Here is a 17,331-nt window from a genome sequence, read left to right on the forward strand (position 1 = left end):
GTCAGAGAAGTATGTGTGCCTGTGTTTGTGTGTGGCACCAGTGAGAGAGAGTTTCCAACATGGGTCCGCCTGAGGCCAAGTATTTGTTTAGTGATTCAGACAAGAGAAAGAAATAACTGTTGGAAGTATCTTACTTTGCTCTTCCTGTCTCTCCCATGACTCTGCCATCTCTCCTCTCTGGCTCTGTTCAGGATTACAGGAGTAGACTAAATGATGTCACGGGGGATTTAAAAGCCTCTTCCCTGAGATTCTACAGGCTTCAGGGAGACTGGACAAGATAGGAAGACATGCATGCTTCCATGTGCCTGTCTTTTCCTGTTCTGTTTTCCCTCTGGCAGGCTTCTCAACACTATCCTGGCGGTGTCCTTCACAAGACCCTCCCAGGCTGATTAGTGTGTTAATGAATATGGTGGGCTCTGGGCAGTGTTACCCCTCTGATTACCCCTCTGATTTTCTTCCAGTAGCCGTGGCAAAGGTAGCATAAGGGGGACGCAGAGATTTCTTTTGCTCTTAAACCACGAGAGTTGATATCAGTGCCCCTGTGGAAATCGAATTAGCATAATAAGAAAATCCCTATATAAATCTGTCTGTTCAGAGGCAGCTACAAGCTCCGCTCCGTGTGTGCACACGGGTGGAGTCGTTTTCTGGGGGGCAGTAGACTCTTCGTTGCATTCCATGCAGAGAGAAAGTCTGCCTTGTGTAGTATATAACCGCTAGGGGCTTGGGAGTCAGAGTAGCTGACCAAGTAAGAGGGGCCGAGGCACTCTTTTTGACTCTAGTTAGTGACAACATTTGAACTTCCGATCCGGTGTGATGCCTGTTTACAAATACTAGCTAGCTAGCTACTTGTTAGCCTAGTCTGGTGTTATGTGCTTTACAACACACCTTTTTAGCCACAGGAGCAGAAGCAAGCATGTCTCTTTTTGAATTTCAAATGCTGTAAAATGGGCAGAAATCTCCAGGGATTTTGGGGATCATTTGAATTATCCGTTTTGTGTGGATAACATTATTGGATCCCAGCTTTGGCAAACTCAGGCAGGGAGGACTACAACTACAAGGGCTTTTCTCAAATGGTCCTGACGGCAGTCTGCGATGCAAGATACCACTTCATCACAGTGGGCGCATATGGTCGGGAGGGAGATGCGGGAATCTTCTCACAAAGCAAGTTTGGCTCCCAACTCATTGTAGGCCAGCTGCCACTACAAAGGCCAGAGTGCTTGTTGGGGACCCAAACACTGAGCCTGTATGTCTTCGTGGGATACAAGGCGTTCCATCTCAGGGTAAACCTGATGGAACCATATCTGGGTAAGATACGCTAAATACATGTGACTATATACATAGGATGTGAAAAGTATATCAATATAGACATTGAAATGATATGCATAAAAGTGAACAGGCATCTTAGTAAGAGAATAGGGGCTTATGTCCAAAGCATATGCTACACAGTTGTTACAGTACATATTTCATAACCTTCATGTTCCTGTTCAATGCTAATGGAAATGCTTATTTTATTCAAAGGTTCTTCTGGCCTTGATGACACCAAGAAGATCTACAACTACCTCCACTCAAGCCACAAGAATTTCAGAGAACTCCTTTGGGATCCTTGCTGCAAGATGTTGATGTTGCCCCAGAGACCATTGTGAAGGCCTGCTTGGCCCTGCACAATTAGCTTTGCACCACATTCACTAATCATTGACAACACAGTCATCACTCCACAACCACTGGGGACCTGCGTACAGGAGAGTGGAGACAGTTTCCTGGACCCAAGAAACATGTAAACATTGGAGTGTGCTTTGGAAAACATGTCCACACATACGTTTCTTTCAATGTCTGTTTATGACGTGGTCCTACACGCTTGGTTTTGCTGTTTGGATTTGGCTGTTTTTCTCACAATAAAGTACCACCATGACAATCACGTCATCCTTGTTTTAGTTTTTCATATTTTTTGGAGGCTAGACCCTTAAGACATTTACCTGACTTTGTGTCATGTGTATTGGCCTTTCATCTAAGACTTTCCTGCTGTGGTACATGGTTGAGACTGATTGTTCAGCTCTAGACAATAGACCCTCAAGACATTAACATCATCTACATAACAAGGTTGTACATGGTCATGTAGTGGTCTTTCAGTTAAGTCCGCCCTGCTATGGTACATGGGTGAGTGTCCAGCTGTAGACAATAAAGACACCCCCCCCCCCCAAGAACATTAACCTCATCTACATAGCTCATGTACAAAGAAGTACAAGTTTACTTAGTGACTGATGGATTGAAAACAGTAATAACCAGGCAAATACATTTGCAGACCTTTTTAGATGTTTACTATCACAAGAGGAAAATAGAGATATGTAATACACAGGTGAAAAGTGATGAAAGGGGAAATAAGAGAAAAGACGCAAAGTAACCACCAGTAACATGTGAATGAGGAAATAAGTCAATATATAAAAATAAAAAACCAGTGAATAAATAAAGCACATAACAGTTTCTGGGGAGCGGACGGAGCAGACACATCATGTCCCTGAGAAACGGGGTTATCAGAAGGATTAGACACAATCCATCGTACGTACCTACACCATGACGTCGTAGACGGCCTTTTGTGCCGTTTCTGTAACTCCATTTCTTTAAGTCATCCATCTGCTGTCTTCCTCTTCCGGCCATTGGACCTGGGCGGGGAGATGGGGCGGAGGTTGATGGAGTTGCAGGGCAGAGGGCAACGGGGCACCTGGATGGTGCATTGGGTGTTGGTGAGAAGGGCCTGGGCGTTGGGGAAAGGGAGGAGATGAATCAATGGACCCTCAGGGCTCTGCTCTGTCTCTGAGTTGTCCCAAACACCCCTACCTTCCAAAATCTACACGCAGATGGCAAAAATACATTAGAATACAATGCATGCAATCATAAAACATCTCCATGGGCTCCTTTTGAGTTAAAATGTTTACCCAAAAGAACTGAATTCATGAACATCAATTTAATTAGCACACACACAACACTGTCTATTTTCAGATGTTTGAACTAGCCCTGCTAATAATTATAATTTGACAACACGGGCACGGAATATTCCCCAGTCACAATTTCTTCCAGCCAGAAAAGAGCTGATTTCACATGTTCTAACGAGGTCTACGAAACATAAGATCACAAACACACACAATGACGAAGACACCAATATGACAGATACGGTGTGTACATCTGAGAATGTTTCACGTTAACACAAAGCAAATCCAGTTGTCAGACAGTCAGTGGGGGACACACCCTAGTGGCAGCCCCACTCCTAGTCTCCTCACCCTTTTCAGTATCCCTGTTCAAATTTTGTGAGTTCTCCCTCCAGCTGTTGTTTTTTTGCGTGCTTGTCGGAATACGACCTCATTGAAGGGTTGTAGAGGTTCTCGTGTTCTCACCAGCTTGCACAGGCACTCCTCAAAACTGCCCCTCAGTCTATGCAAGGAATGACATGTCGGTCTCAAAAAACTGCTTTGAGTTTAGCCCGTGTACCAGTAAAAAAATAAAATATGGAAGTAGTATAGAGCCTGGAAAAAGGGGTTAAATATGGGTAAACAAAATGGTATAATTTCCTGATCTTTCTTAAAAACTAACTTCCTTTTGATATATTTTGTGACTTTTTTTCTGTGTATGAATCTGTTATTCAATGTGTTTCTATGGGCTAAGTCAGCCTGCAGGTCAGCCTGCAGGTCAGCCTGCAGGGCAGCCTGCAGGCGCCCGGCTCGCCACAAGGAGTTCCTAGAGCGCGATAAGCCAAGTAAAGCACCCCCGGCCAAACCCTCCCCTAAACCGGACGACGCTGGGCCAATTGTGTGCCGCCCTATGGGACCCCCGATCACAGCCGGTTGTTATGCAGACTGGGATCGAAGCCGAGTCTGTAGTGACGCCTCTACCACTGTAGATGCAGTGCCTTAGAACAAAAATATAAACACAACATGCAACAATTGCAAAGATTTTACTGCATTATAGTTCATGTAAGGAAGTAAGTCAATTGAAATAAATGAATTAGACCCTAGTCTATGGATTTCACATCACTGGGAATACAGATAAGCATCTGTTGGTCACAGATACCTTATAAAAAAGGTTGGGGTGTGGACCAGAACCAGTTAGTGTCTGGTGTGACCACCATTTGCCTTATGCAGCTTGACACATGTCCTTCGCATAGAGGGATAAGGCTGTTGATTGTGGCCTGTGGAATGATGTCACACTCCTCTTCAATGGCTGTGCGAAGTTGCGGCAACTGTAACACGTTTCATACTAGTCGATCTAGAGCATGTTCATGTGTGACGTCTGGAAAGTATGCAGGCCATGTAAAGTGTTGGTCCCATTTTTCATGAGCTGAAGTAAAAGATACCACAAATTGACTGATTTCCTGTCAGGACCCGGTTACGAACCCGGGTCTCCGGAGTGAGAAACAGTCACTTAACCAACTGAGCCACGAATAGTCGGCAGAACCCAGAAGATGAGGCAGACACAGCAGTACTTGAGACGGTGTGTTTAATGAAGTAAAAAGTGAAGTTCTTCAGGAAAACATGTAACTCCACAACCTCAAAAGGAATCCTACAAGAACAAAGGTAATCCTCCAAGACAAAAAAGGTAAATCCAGAAGGGGGAAGGTAAAGCACAAAAAGCCTCAAAAGATACTCAAAAACAAAAAACAAACAAGAACAAAAAACAGAATTCCACAAGAGAGTCCACCGGGATCAACAAGAGTTCTCAGAGTACTAGGGCTGGGTGCTAACATACAAACACAGAGCAAAGAACAGAGGAAAACAAAGGGTTTAAATACAATCAGGGGAAACGAGGCACAGGTGCAAATAATAATGGGGATCAAGGGAAAACAAAAGGTCAAAAGGCACAATGGGGGCATCTAGTTACCAAAAACCGGAACAACCCTGGCCAAATCCTGACATTTCCTTCTATGAACTGTAACTCAGTCAAATCTTTGAAATTGTTGATTTTATAATTTTGTTCAGTATACCATGGAAATTGTTGCAACACAATTCCAGGCAGCCTTTGCTCATGCACCCATACGTTTAGCAGTCAAATTGCCAGAGTTAGAGCTTCCAAGCCCATTCTATTCATTCTATTTCTATGAATAGCCCCTCCAGGCTATTCATAGTAGCTCTTTGGTGAATGATAACAGGTGGGGAAATGACTGTGAATTAGCAGTGACTGAGTCTTTGAAGTTCAATAAAAACCTCCAGGCTTTACTGTAGCTTTCGTGTGACCTGACCAGGAAAACCTCCTGGCCCCTAGTCATTTTAAGTGTAGTTGAAATCCAGGGCATTCAAAGCCTGTATGACATTGATTATTCTTCTCAGATAGCAGCCTTAACTCTGAATCATTATGTCTGCTTGTTTGCATTGCTGTGTGGTTTAACAGTACATCTCTCTCCTCTCTCCTCTTTCTCTCTTTATTTCTTTCTTGATCTCTTCTCTCTTCCTATCTTTCTTTTCTTTTCTTTCTTTCTTTCTCTGCAGAAAATGCAGAGTCGGGGGACCTGAAGCATTTCTTTGATCAGTACTACTCTCACATCTACTATGTGTTCTTTGAGAACTTTGTTATTATTGAAGTCAGTCTCAAACAGAAAGGTGAGAATAAAAGTTTGAGAATAGTCTGGTTGGTTGACATGAATGTTATTTTCACATTATTACAGGATGTTTTACAGTCACTGGTATTGTTTCAGATACTTCCTCACATTCTCTTCTCTTTTGCAGGTCACAAATCACAAAGGGAAGAACTTGACTCCATTCTTTTCATATTTGAGGTAAGACAGTTACTTCTGCAATATTGAGGATTTGTTTTAAATGAGTGTCCCAATTATTTTGAGAGGGATGGATTCTGAATACGTAGAAAGCAGAATGGAGTAGGTGTAACAGAGAGTTGGCCTAACACCCCCCCAAGCAGGTTAATGTGTAAACTACTGTAAATCAGAAAGTGGAGTGCTTCTTTCTGTGTTTTGCTTGACACACACACACACACACACACACACACACACACACACACACACACACACACAGGATCAAAATGATCCTGCCAACATGCACACACACACACTGTAGGCATTGTCTTGTTTTGTGTCATATTTATAGACCTAGACAGTGAGCTGAAAGGCAGGTTTATGGTCACACAAAAAAAAATGGGTGTCTGTTTGCCAAACAGCTAGTGGCCTTTACCAGTTCACATGGGTGTGAATGAGTCATGTGGCATTACATCTTCATAGTCTCCTTACAGGTAGGAACCAGTCCTCCTGCTGCAGTTGACCTCACATCTAAGGCCAGTGATACTTAAAAAGTTTCCCTGAGAAAACTGACTTTCCTCTCCATGTGTGTCAGGCGAGGTGACCGGGATTAAGTAGTTGCAGGTGTTGAAATGTGTGAGATTAGTCATACTAGTCTCACTAGTCTTCCTTTCAAAGATTTCCCTGGAAAGGTGTCTTCACCTCACCTGTCCCTTGTCTCATGGTCTTCTTCGTATGGAGTCAGAGACGTCTACCGCTTGGCTGATGATAGAGCTCATCCACAACAGAGAGGCTAGACCACTGACATTCTTTGGACAATTGACATTATATTCTCCAATGAAGATGGATTCATTTGTTTCAACCCAGTAGTAATACTGACACTGGCTTTCATACCACTCCTAACTGTTGTATTCTATGTTCTGTTAACAGAAAATTCTGCAACTCCTACCAGAGCGAATACAAGGACGATGGCAGTTCCACAGCATAGGTACATTTGTACTAGGCCTTTGTACATGTTGTGTGGACATCTTCATCAGATGAGTGGGAATGTGTGTGTTTTGCTCTAGATCAGAGATGGGCAAACATTTTATGTGGGTGAACGCATCATTTTTGAAGCCCCCCTTTTGACAGTTGATAGTTCATTTCCTGCAATTCTACACATTTTGCCGTGAGGTTTACATGACATTTTGCCAGTTGCCCATCCCTTCTCAAGACTTTACCTCATGATCAGACATTTGGTCCCATCATGTGTTTGAAAAGCAGGTTAAGCCAGTTAAGTGTGCATCAGGCCCTTACCAATGTCTGTATTAGTACTGACTGTAGCCACATGATTTGTAACATGCATTTGGAGTGAGAGTGAAGCATATTAGTGCACTGCCCTCTCCTCACCCCTCCACTAGGTGGTCTCTCCTTTTCCACCGCCCTCTCCTCACCCCTCCACTAGGTGTTCTCTCCTTTTCCACTGCCCTCTCCTCACCCCTCCACTAGGTGGTCTCTCCTTTTCCACTGCCCTCTCCTCACCCCTCCACTAGGTGGTCTCTCCTTTTCCACCGCCCTCTCCTCACCCCTCCACTAGATGGTCTCTCCTTTTCCACCGCCCTCTCCTCACCCCTCCACTAGATGGTCTCTCCTTTTCCACCGCCCTCTCCTCACCCCTCCACTAGATGGTCTCTCCTTTTCCACCGCCCTCTCCTCACCCCTCCACTAGATGGTCTCTCCTTTTCCACCGCCCTCTCCTCACCCCTCCACTAGATGGTCTCTCCTTTTCCACCGCCCTCTCCTCACCCCTCCACTAGGTGGTCTCTCCTTTTCCACTGCCCTCTCCTCACCCCTCCACTAGGTGGTCTCTCCTTTTCCACCGCCCTCTCCTCACCCCTCCACTAGGTGGTCTCTCCTTTTCCACTGCCCTCTCCTCACCCCTCCACTAGATGGTCTCTCCTTTTCCACTGCCCTCTCCTCACCCCTCCACTAGGTGGTCTCTCCTTTTCCACTGCCCTCTCCTCACCCCTCCACTAGGTGGTCTCTCCTTTTCCACTGCCCTCTCCTCACCCCTCCACTAGATGGTCTCTCCTTTTCCACTGCCCTCTCCTCACCCCTCCACTAGGTGGTCTCTCCTTTTCCACCGCCCTCTCCTCACCCCTCCACTAGATGGTCTCTCCTTTTCCACCGCCCTCTCCTCACCCCTCCACTAGATGGTCTCTCCTTTTCCACCGCCCTCTCCTCACCCCTCCACTAGATGGTCTCTCCTTTTCCACCGCCCTCTCCTCACCCCTCCACTAGATGGTCTCTCCTTTTCCACCGCCCTCTCCTCACCCCTCCACTAGATGGTCTCTCCTTTTCCACCGCCCTCTCCTCACCCCTCCACTAGGTGGTCTCTCCTTTTCCACCGCCCTCTCCTCACCCCTCCACTAGGTGGTCTCTCCTTTTCCACTGCCCTCTCCTCACCCCTCCACTAGGTGGTCTCTCCTTTTCCACCGCCCTCTCCTCACCCCTCCACTAGGTGGTCTCTCCTTTTCCACTGCCCTCTCCTCACCCCTCCACTAGATGGTCTCTCCTTTTCCACTGCCCTCTCCTCACCCCTCCACTAGATGGTCTCTCCTTTTCCACTGCCCTCTCCTCACCCCTCCACTAGATGGTCTCTCCTTTTCCACTGCCCTCTCCTCACCCCTCCACTAGGTGGTCTCTTCTTTTCCACTGCCCTCTCCTCACCCCTCCACTAGATGGTCTCTCCTTTTCCACTGCCCTCTCCTCACCCCTCCACTAGGTGGTCTCTCCTTTTCCACTGCCCTCTCCTCACCCCTCCACTAGGTGGTCTCTCCTTTTCCACTGCCCTCTCCTCACCCCTCCACTAGATGGTCTCTCCTTTTCCACTGCCCTCTCCTCACCCCTCCACTAGGTGGTCTCTCCTTTTCCACCGCCCTCTCCTCACCCCTCCACTAGATGGTCTCTCCTTTTCCACTGCCCTCTCCTCACCCCTCCACTAGATGGTCTCTCCTTTTCCACTGCACTGAGACCACTGTGCAGTTGGATACAAAGCCCACCCTGAGAAAGCCAAGGACCTGGGGATGAGGGTCTCCCAGGTCTGACCGAGAACTCTGACATGTGCCGTGGTATTGGGGGCGGGGCTGGTTGGGTGTGGTAAGGGCAGGGGAAGTGGCAGTCCGGTTGTTGATATTCCATGTGATGCGTTTTGTTGTCCTCACAGGCCTCATTCTGAAGAAGTTGTTGCACACTGGGAACTCGTTAAAGGTACATCAGAGTGGTCCTTCATTCGCCAGTAGCATCGCCAGTAGCCAACCTGCCTCTGTACATGCAGCACTTCTGTTTTTGCTGTTGCCTTCGTCTTTCGCAATGGTGTTGACTGCTATGGGTATTTGGTAATAGAATGCTCATAAATATAGAAAGGCGCGATTCTATTTCTGTTCCTGACTGTGTCTCTCTCCCCTGTAGATCCGAAGGGAGGGTGTACGTCTGTTCCTGCTATGGATGCAGGCCTTGCAAGGCAACGCACTGAGAGAGCAGCTATGGATTTTTGCCTGTCTGATCCCTGGCTTCCCATCTCCCCAGTCAGAGCTTGGCCCTCGAACCCTGGACAACCTGGTCAACCCCCCTCTCAGCCTCCAGGAGAGTTAGTATCTCTACACCTATCACCTTGCTAGTGACTGTAGTTATAAGGAAAAATCTTGAGGTTGACCATTCCAGACCTGCCAACATGCATGCATTTTGTGTACCAACTACGCAATTCTCTGTCCGTGTACGCAGGTTCGAGATCCAGTGTTTAAAAGTACACATAAATGATTAGGGCCTGATTTAAAATATGTATATTAATAATAGTAATGTAATTACACTTGAATAAAAAATGTATGTAAACACATGGACAAATCCCTTTTCGTCTCCGTGTGTTGTGGAAAGGTAAACACTAATTGTTTCAAGCTAACGTTAGTGAACATAAGATGGACATTCAGTGTGCTCTAAAGTGCCAGCCGTTCACTCGCATTTTCTAGTGAATGAAATGAAATGCAAATGTCGCATTTGTGCGAGTGTGATATACATTTTATTCTGCGTCCCATTCGTTGTATTTTCCACGTAACATTACGAGGATCAATCAACCTGATGGACTGTAACTGTCACAAAAAGCATTACAAAGTATAATCAAAAACAAATATTAACATCTTGGCATTAAATGGAGTCGTGAGTTTAGAATACTGTGTGATGGAGAATTAATGAGTGTCCGGTATTATCTACAGAGGCAATGCTTCTAAAATGCCTTTGCAATAGATTTGAGATTTTATACATTTTGAAAATGTGAAATGATGTATGCGCTGCAAAGATTCAATAGGCACCTTTTACATAGGCCGAAACAGCGGACTCTTCTAGCGGACAGCGTTCAGATTCTCTTTGCGGTAGCCTACTAAAGCTTTGTGTAACCAGTTTGCGGTCTGTCAACGCGATCATTTGTGTTTGTTTTTATGTTTTCGAAATGATTTTGCTTTTAGAATTGCTTAGGAACCGTGTCTAAAAAGCCTATACTTGTGAGCTGGCCCTGGTGATTGGCCCTGTTTGAGAGGTGACGAGCGTTCCTCTACTATAGAGACTAAACTTGGGAGCATGTGCTACGAAAAACGTTATAGATAGTTATCTCTAATTTGCCCGTGCGCTTCTGGTACTCAGTAAGAAGTTGGACAGGGTTGGCAGGTCTGCTGTTCTGCAGCCTAAACATATTTCAGATTCAAACTCCTACGGCCAATGTCAAACCTAATTATCAGTCAATCTCATGGGGCTGATTTATTTAGCTTTTTATCCTTTTTTATCTCCTCCTATATTGATTTCCCTTCTTCTTCCATTCCTTCAGCTCAAGTGACTCCAGAAGAGATCAGTCCCCTGGTCCCTCCTCAGGCAGGGGATAGAGCCCAGGAAGACCTCACAGGATACTTTCTAGAGGCTCTTCTGAAATACATGGTAAACCAGGTACTCTTCCCTTAATTACTAACACTGCTAACATGCTTGGCATGGATGCATTACCTACTACCTACCAGCGAGCCTTTTGAGATGAACGTCTGTCTGTCTGCATGCTGAGAAGTGCAAATGACCGTAACCCCCTGAAAACCTCCTTACATCATGTTAAGTCACCCACAATGAACTCAGTTCAAAATGAAACGGGATCAACACCATAGCTCATATGTATAGCTCAAACTCATTATTAATGCTGAGTTGCATCGGCATGCTTTTGCTGCAGTGTACTGTATGCTCACATACAAACACACTGAGTTAACGGCTGCTCTCTCTCTCTCTCTCCCTGCCGCAGACAGTGCCTCCTCTCACCCCGTCTCTGGTCCTGTTTCTGTAATGCTCTTTGTTAACAGTAGTCTCTTGTTTTCTTTCCCCCTGCAGGCCAAAAGTCTGGAGTGGAAGTGTAAAGACAACCACGAGAAGGGCTTTGCATTCCTGTTTGGAAACTTCAAGAAATATTACCTGCCGCACATATTCCCCAACTTCTCCAAGGAGACCAGTTTGTACCATCCCATACTGGGTGAGGAGACAAATTTGAATTAGTATGAGTGAAAGAAACAGATAGGTCTTTGTTTATATACATTCTAAAGCTGATTCTTAGCTTAGCATTTTACTATAGTGGTGCAGTGTTCATAGAAGTACATTGATACCCTTTTGGTACTACTGAGCCGAGCTGAGCTGGCATGGTTATACATCAGAGCCGGCACAGTGTGAGTTGGGTCAACACAATGGTGTGAAGAGGGGAATAGTGATACATCTGTATTCTCTTTTCAACCTCTCCGTCTCCCCCCCTCCAGAGGTTCCTTCGATGAGACCAAAGCCTTACTACAGTGTGGTGAAGAAAGACCCAGAGACCAACGAGGCAGTGTACTGTACCAAGGAGAGCCTCCTCAACGCCCGGGTCATCTTCATCCGCTGGCTGGTGTCCTTCTGGCTGGAGCCACGCTCCAACACTGGAACACACATCCCCGGGGTGGACGGAGAGAGGGAGAGCGTTCCAAAGAACATCCAGGTAATCACCGTATACACACCCGAGGGGAGAGTTTGCCTGGGTTAGCACAATGTATATATTATATCTAGGAATCATAGAGAGTGTGCCAAAAAACATCCAGGTTGGCCATGCAGGCAGCACATCTGAAGGGCAGAAGTATGCAGGGTTAGCATAACTATCTTTACATTAAACAAAGCCTCTGGGACAGCTTTTGAGTTGTGATAATTCTCTGTCTGTGGGATATACTAGTGAACCTCCAACTCATGTATTGTGTTACATACATTTCCAGTCCTTATGGAAGCATTAATGGTGGTGGTGTTTCTCTGGTTGTGTTCCAGAGGGCAGCAGCAGGGCTGGCAGCGCGGGGACATGGCCTGGGCGGGGACCTGGGCCCCAGGGCAGACAGCCTGGACAGAGCGATTGGGTGTGAGCAGGAGCAGTCCCACTCCAACACCTCCACCCTGACGGAGAGGGAGCCCAGCTCCTCCAGCCTGTGTAGTATGGACGAGGAGCACCTCACTGACAAGGAGGTGGTGAGACGAGTCCTCTGTTCCTCCAGGACTAACGTCAACTTCATCACCGAGGTCTTCAGACAGGTACAGCACACATACTCAAACGCCCAGTACATTGTGTATTGCTGGTTCTGGTTGTGATAAATATGTTTCCCTTCTTGGAACAATAAAGTTCTATTACTACTACTACTATGTTCTGAATACCCCTGTAAAAGTCTGAATACCCCTGTAAAAGTCTGAATACCCCTGTAAAAGTCTGAATACCCCTGTAAAAGTCTGAATACCTCTGTAAAAGTCTGAATACCCCTGTAAAAGTCTGAATACCCCTGTAAAAGTCTGAATACCCCTGTAAAAGTCTGAATAAAGTCTGAATACCCCTGTAAAAGTCTGAATAACCCTGCAAAAGTCTGGTATTGTGTGGCTGTATGCCCCAAAGAGAGCAGAGAAGATAAACAAGTCTGCTCCATTTGAATCCACAGTGACATTGATGTGTTGTCCTCTTTTCTCAGGCCTTCCTGTTGCCGATGTGTGAGGCTGCAGCCATGAGGAAGGTGGTGCGGGTGTACCAGGAATGGTTCGCCCAGGAGGACAAGCCTGTGTTTATGAGGGAGCCGGAGGAAGAGAAGTTCTTTACCACGGTTGGAGGGATCAACCTAGAGCCTGTACCCCAGCAGGACGCTGAGAAGGAGGAGGTGAGAGCTGGGGCTTTGTGTGGGGGAGGATGGATGGAAGCACCAGGGTCCATTAAAGAATACATTTTGCAATGGAAAAGGACTCCTTGTTTCAGTCCGTTTTCTTACATTTGGTGTCTAATGAACACAACCCTCAACAAAGACAAGTAAGTACACATGATGGCACCTGTCTTCATGGTATCTCAGTCTAACACTTCTTGTGTATGTCTTTCTGTGTCCTCAGGGGGTGAGTAAAGTGTCTGAGAAAGAGCTGCTGGAGTACAGTGTGCATGCCGGTGTTCAGCCCACTCTACAGGTATTTTCTATTGCCCAACACATATACACATTATGATAAATCGGCAACCACATAAAGTCTTATTCTGGAATGATCACTAACTTCCATCCGATACTGTCCAGTTCCATGCCTTTCTTCACCACCACCATCTACCCCTCGCTCTCTTTCACCCCAGGTGTTTGTCACCAACTCTGCCAACGTTTTTCTGCTGGAACCAGCCAACGAGCTCAAGGTGTTGCTGGAGGAACATGTTGACATGTGCAAGAGAGTCCTCAACATCTATCGCAGCCTGGTCATGCATGAAACCATGGACCAGAAGACATGGTACAGCACCACAACACTACACGCTAACACTGAGCAGCGTATTGGTTCTAATGGGAAAGCATAGCATACATTTATGGCCAGACCCAAGTTGCTACCCACCACTCCCATTAGCCCTAACCCTTCTATATTTGCAGATCTGAAGAGTCTGGTTATGTAATCTATATGACCAAAAGTATGTGGACACCTGATCGTTGAACACCTCATTCCAAAATCATGGGCAATAATATTGAGTTGGTCCCCCATTTGCTGCTATAACAGCCTCCACTCTTCTGGGAAGGCTTTCCACTAGATGTTGGAGCATTGCTGTGGGGACTTGCTTCCATTCAGCCACAAGAGCATTAGTGAGGTTTGGGTACTGATGTTAAGCGATTAGGCCTGGCTCACAGTCGGCATTCCAATTCCTCCCGAAGGTGTTTGATGGGGTTGAGGTCAGGGCTCTGTGCAGGCCAGTCAAGTTCTTCCACACCCATCTCGACAAACCATTTCTGTATGGACTTCATAGACATCATAGCCATGTTGAAAGTCACTGAGCTCTTCTGTAAGTCTGATCTACTGCCAATGTTTGTCTTTGGAGATAGCATGGCTGTGTGCAAGGTTTTATATACCTGTCAGCAACGGGTTTGACTGAACTAGCCGAATCCACTTATTTGATGGGGTGTCGACATACGATTTTCAGGGATACAGTATCTTCAACCTGGGATACAGTATCTTCAACCTAGCTTCCTTTCCCCCTGAACACTGGATGCAGAGACCCTGCTCAGGCTTTTATTTTATGCCTGGTATGTTAGGTTAGGGCCAAGGTGGAGGGGTAGGATCCCTCATGTTACACAAAGAGTGGAAAGTTCCTATGTGTGACCGCTACTCTTCTGGTGTCTGTCTATGCGTCTGCAGGGAGCAGATCTTGCTGGTGCTGTTGAGGGTGACAGAGTGTGTGATGAGGAGACCTCCCTCCATCATGCCCCATGGCAAGAAGAACATCACTCTCTCTGGGAGGCTGGCCGGGGCCGTCTTTCAGGTACCCAGCATAGTACTCACAACATACAGTTGTTGTGTCCCAAGCGCCACCCTGTTCCCTATATAATGCACTGCTTTTGACCTGGGCCCATGAGTTAAAAGCGCTGTACTATATAGGGAAGAGGATGCCATTTGGGACACCTACTATGACTAACCGCAAGGGCTTTTTCTTAATAGTATTTTCTTGATTCCTCATGTCCTCTCCTTGAATCCTCCCCTCGCTTCCCACTGAAATTTTGAAAATAAGTTTGGGAGAGGACACAAGGAATCGAGGCAAAGACTTTTGAGAGAGCCATGGTGCCTCCATAACCTTCCTCTGCATGAGACCTAACTAAGGGATGTTTCTAAGGGACGTTTCTACTTGCCATGCTTCTCTGTCGGTCTCTGACTCTCCTCCTTCTCTGGTAGACCTTGATAGTGGCCTGGATCAAAGGGAACCTGAACGTGTACATCTCCAGGGAGCTGTGGGACGACCTGCTGGCCGTGCTGTCCTCGCTCACCTGCTGGGAGGAGTTGGTCACAGAGTGGTCCCTCACCATGGAGACGCTCACCAAAGTTCTGGCCCGCAACCTGTACAGGTAACGACAGGAGAGAACGTTCTAAACGCACATACTGTAGAAAGCACAAGTCCAAGCATTTTGTTAAGACATGTAAAGAAAATACAGTAAAACTTAAATGAATAGCCCGGGCAAATATTTGATTAAATCCCTGAACACAACAGGCACTTATTAGAGCCAGGCTTCTATTCGAGCCAGGAGTCTTTTTCCTTAATGCACACAGCTTTTGTTAATTTTCATAGTTAATTGTTTAATTCCAGAATTCACATCCAGCATTTTAATCAATTTATTATATTATTTCCTGCACTAATGTGTTATCTGTTACACATTGTCAAGTTTATTTTGTCTTAGTATGCCTCTATTATGTATATATTTTTTAAAGATCCTTGACAGAATAATGACAGCAGTTCTTACTGTAACGGCTCTCTTCTATCTCCTCCTCTGATGAAGAGGTAGAACAAGGATCGGACCAAAATGCAGCGTGATGATGATTCATGATATTTTAATGAAGGAAAACCTATACATACAGAAACTACAAAAATAACGAAATGAAATAACGAAAACCGAAACAGCCCTATCTGGTGCAAACACAAAGACAGGAACAATCACCCACGAAAACACTCACAGAATATGGCTGCCTAAATATGGCTCCCAATCAGAGACAACGATAATCACCTGACTCTGATTGAGAACCGCCTCAGGCAGCCATAGACTAATTAGACACCCCACAAAACCCCAAGACAAAAAACACACCACAATAACCCATGTCACACCCTGGCCTGACCAAATAAATAAAGAAAACACAAAATACGAAGACCAAGGCGTGACACTTACATTCGCCAATAGAGGGCGATAGGATGATTTCTGGGGGTCTATACTCCGAAGTTGTTGACTGTTTTTGTGCTTGCCAGTTATCTAGTGGCTATCAGTTTCTTACTGCCAATAAAAACAGATGATTGCTTTTTTCAAGTCATTACTGAATTATGTAATGTTTATTTATTTAATGAATAAATCAAACATTAAACCTCGTAAACAATTGATGGTAATTCATAAAAACCCCATATACAATTCATTTAGGCCCGGCGTTTATTTGAGACAGGCATTTATTTGCTGAAATGTGTGCCGTTGCCTGCCTACTAAAAGGGACCGGCGGCTATTTGAGACTGCGTTTTAATTGAAGTTTCACGGTAATATTAAACAGAGGTTCAATTTGTAATGGAATCTAAGAGAGGGATGGCCCTTTTTTACATGTATTTGTATTTTGTTCCATAACCTGTACAGTCTGGACCTCAACGAGCTGCCCCTGGACAAGCTGAGCGAACAGAAACAGAAGAAACACAAGGGAAAAGGTACACACGCTGCTTCCTCTCTCTATCACTCTCTCAGCAGTGTACTGGAGGGGATAGGCAGGTATACGCCGTATAACCACATGGACATTGCATGTACTCACTTCTTAATACCCACTGATAGGTACCAAAGTGGTGTAGTGGAGGAATACGCCATTTCAATTAATAAGGCTGATGGAACAGATCAGAATGTTTAGCTTAGAATTTTGATAAACTATTAGTTCTTCACATTTCGGCGCAGCAATGTACCGATGGTTGTAGGCCTTCGCGTGACTACCAAATTGCAATTTGCAGGAAACCGGCGTTCTAAAATTTGCACCACACATACGAGCGGTTTCATGGACAGAGATGGAAATATCAGTTCGGAATTTAAAAATAGAGGGGATTTAAATATGCAACAACTAAGATAATGCTTTTGGCTGCTTGACAATGGAAGAAAGTTGAAGGAAAGCCAATAGAACAGGAGAAAGCATATGACTAAGTCTATATAAAAAATAATTGCCTCCATGTTTCTATGGTGGGATTTTGGCTATAGGCTACTTTAAAGTAAGGTAAGACATTCCTCATAATATGAAGTAAAATGTCCAGGTTTAAAACAATTAAGAAATATAAAAAATATAGCGATGATAATGATAGGTCTAACCATCTTCTGGTAGATGGAAACGCTTTCCCAAAACCTTATTTTATTGCATCAATCCAGTAGCCATTTATTTTCCAACTCCAATTCATGTGCTATAGAAACACTGCTAACCAAACAACAGTGCTAGGTGCCTGTGCAACTGGACCACTACACCACTGCTCCCTCCCTCCCTCCCTTCCTCTCCCTCACTCACTCACTCACTCACTCACTCACTCACTCACTCACTCACTCACTCACTCC

At 45.4% G+C, this 17,331-nt stretch overlaps 1 protein-coding gene across 5 annotated transcripts in view; it reads left to right on the top strand.

Annotated features, from left to right (window-relative positions):
* Positions 1–17,331, top strand: part of ralgapa1 (Ral GTPase activating protein catalytic subunit alpha 1) — a 124,127-nt gene that overhangs the window by 10,489 nt on the left and 96,307 nt on the right. For 4 of the 5 annotated variants that reach the window (XM_046367160.1, XM_046367156.1, XM_046367159.1 and 1 more), the window contains exons 2-16: positions 5,472–5,582; positions 5,709–5,758; positions 6,662–6,719; positions 8,937–8,980; positions 9,182–9,359; positions 10,584–10,699; positions 11,123–11,261; positions 11,539–11,753; positions 12,071–12,328; positions 12,754–12,936; positions 13,160–13,231; positions 13,386–13,534; positions 14,426–14,549; positions 14,957–15,126; positions 16,387–16,454. In XM_046367160.1, coding sequence (XP_046223116.1) covers positions 5,472–5,582; positions 5,709–5,758; positions 6,662–6,719; positions 8,937–8,980; positions 9,182–9,359; positions 10,584–10,699; positions 11,123–11,261; positions 11,539–11,753; positions 12,071–12,328; positions 12,754–12,936; positions 13,160–13,231; positions 13,386–13,534; positions 14,426–14,549; positions 14,957–15,126; positions 16,387–16,454 — 1,935 coding nt within the window. The remainder of the gene's footprint in view (positions 1–5,471; positions 5,583–5,708; positions 5,759–6,661; positions 6,720–8,936; positions 8,981–9,181; positions 9,360–10,583; positions 10,700–11,122; positions 11,262–11,538; positions 11,754–12,070; positions 12,329–12,753; positions 12,937–13,159; positions 13,232–13,385; positions 13,535–14,425; positions 14,550–14,956; positions 15,127–16,386; positions 16,455–17,331) is intronic. The other variant, XM_046367157.1, reaches the window with a different exon arrangement.

Source organism: Oncorhynchus gorbuscha, linkage group LG10 (genome assembly GCF_021184085.1).
Source record: "Oncorhynchus gorbuscha isolate QuinsamMale2020 ecotype Even-year linkage group LG10, OgorEven_v1.0, whole genome shotgun sequence".
Lineage (NCBI taxonomy): Eukaryota > Metazoa > Chordata > Actinopteri > Salmoniformes > Salmonidae > Oncorhynchus > Oncorhynchus gorbuscha.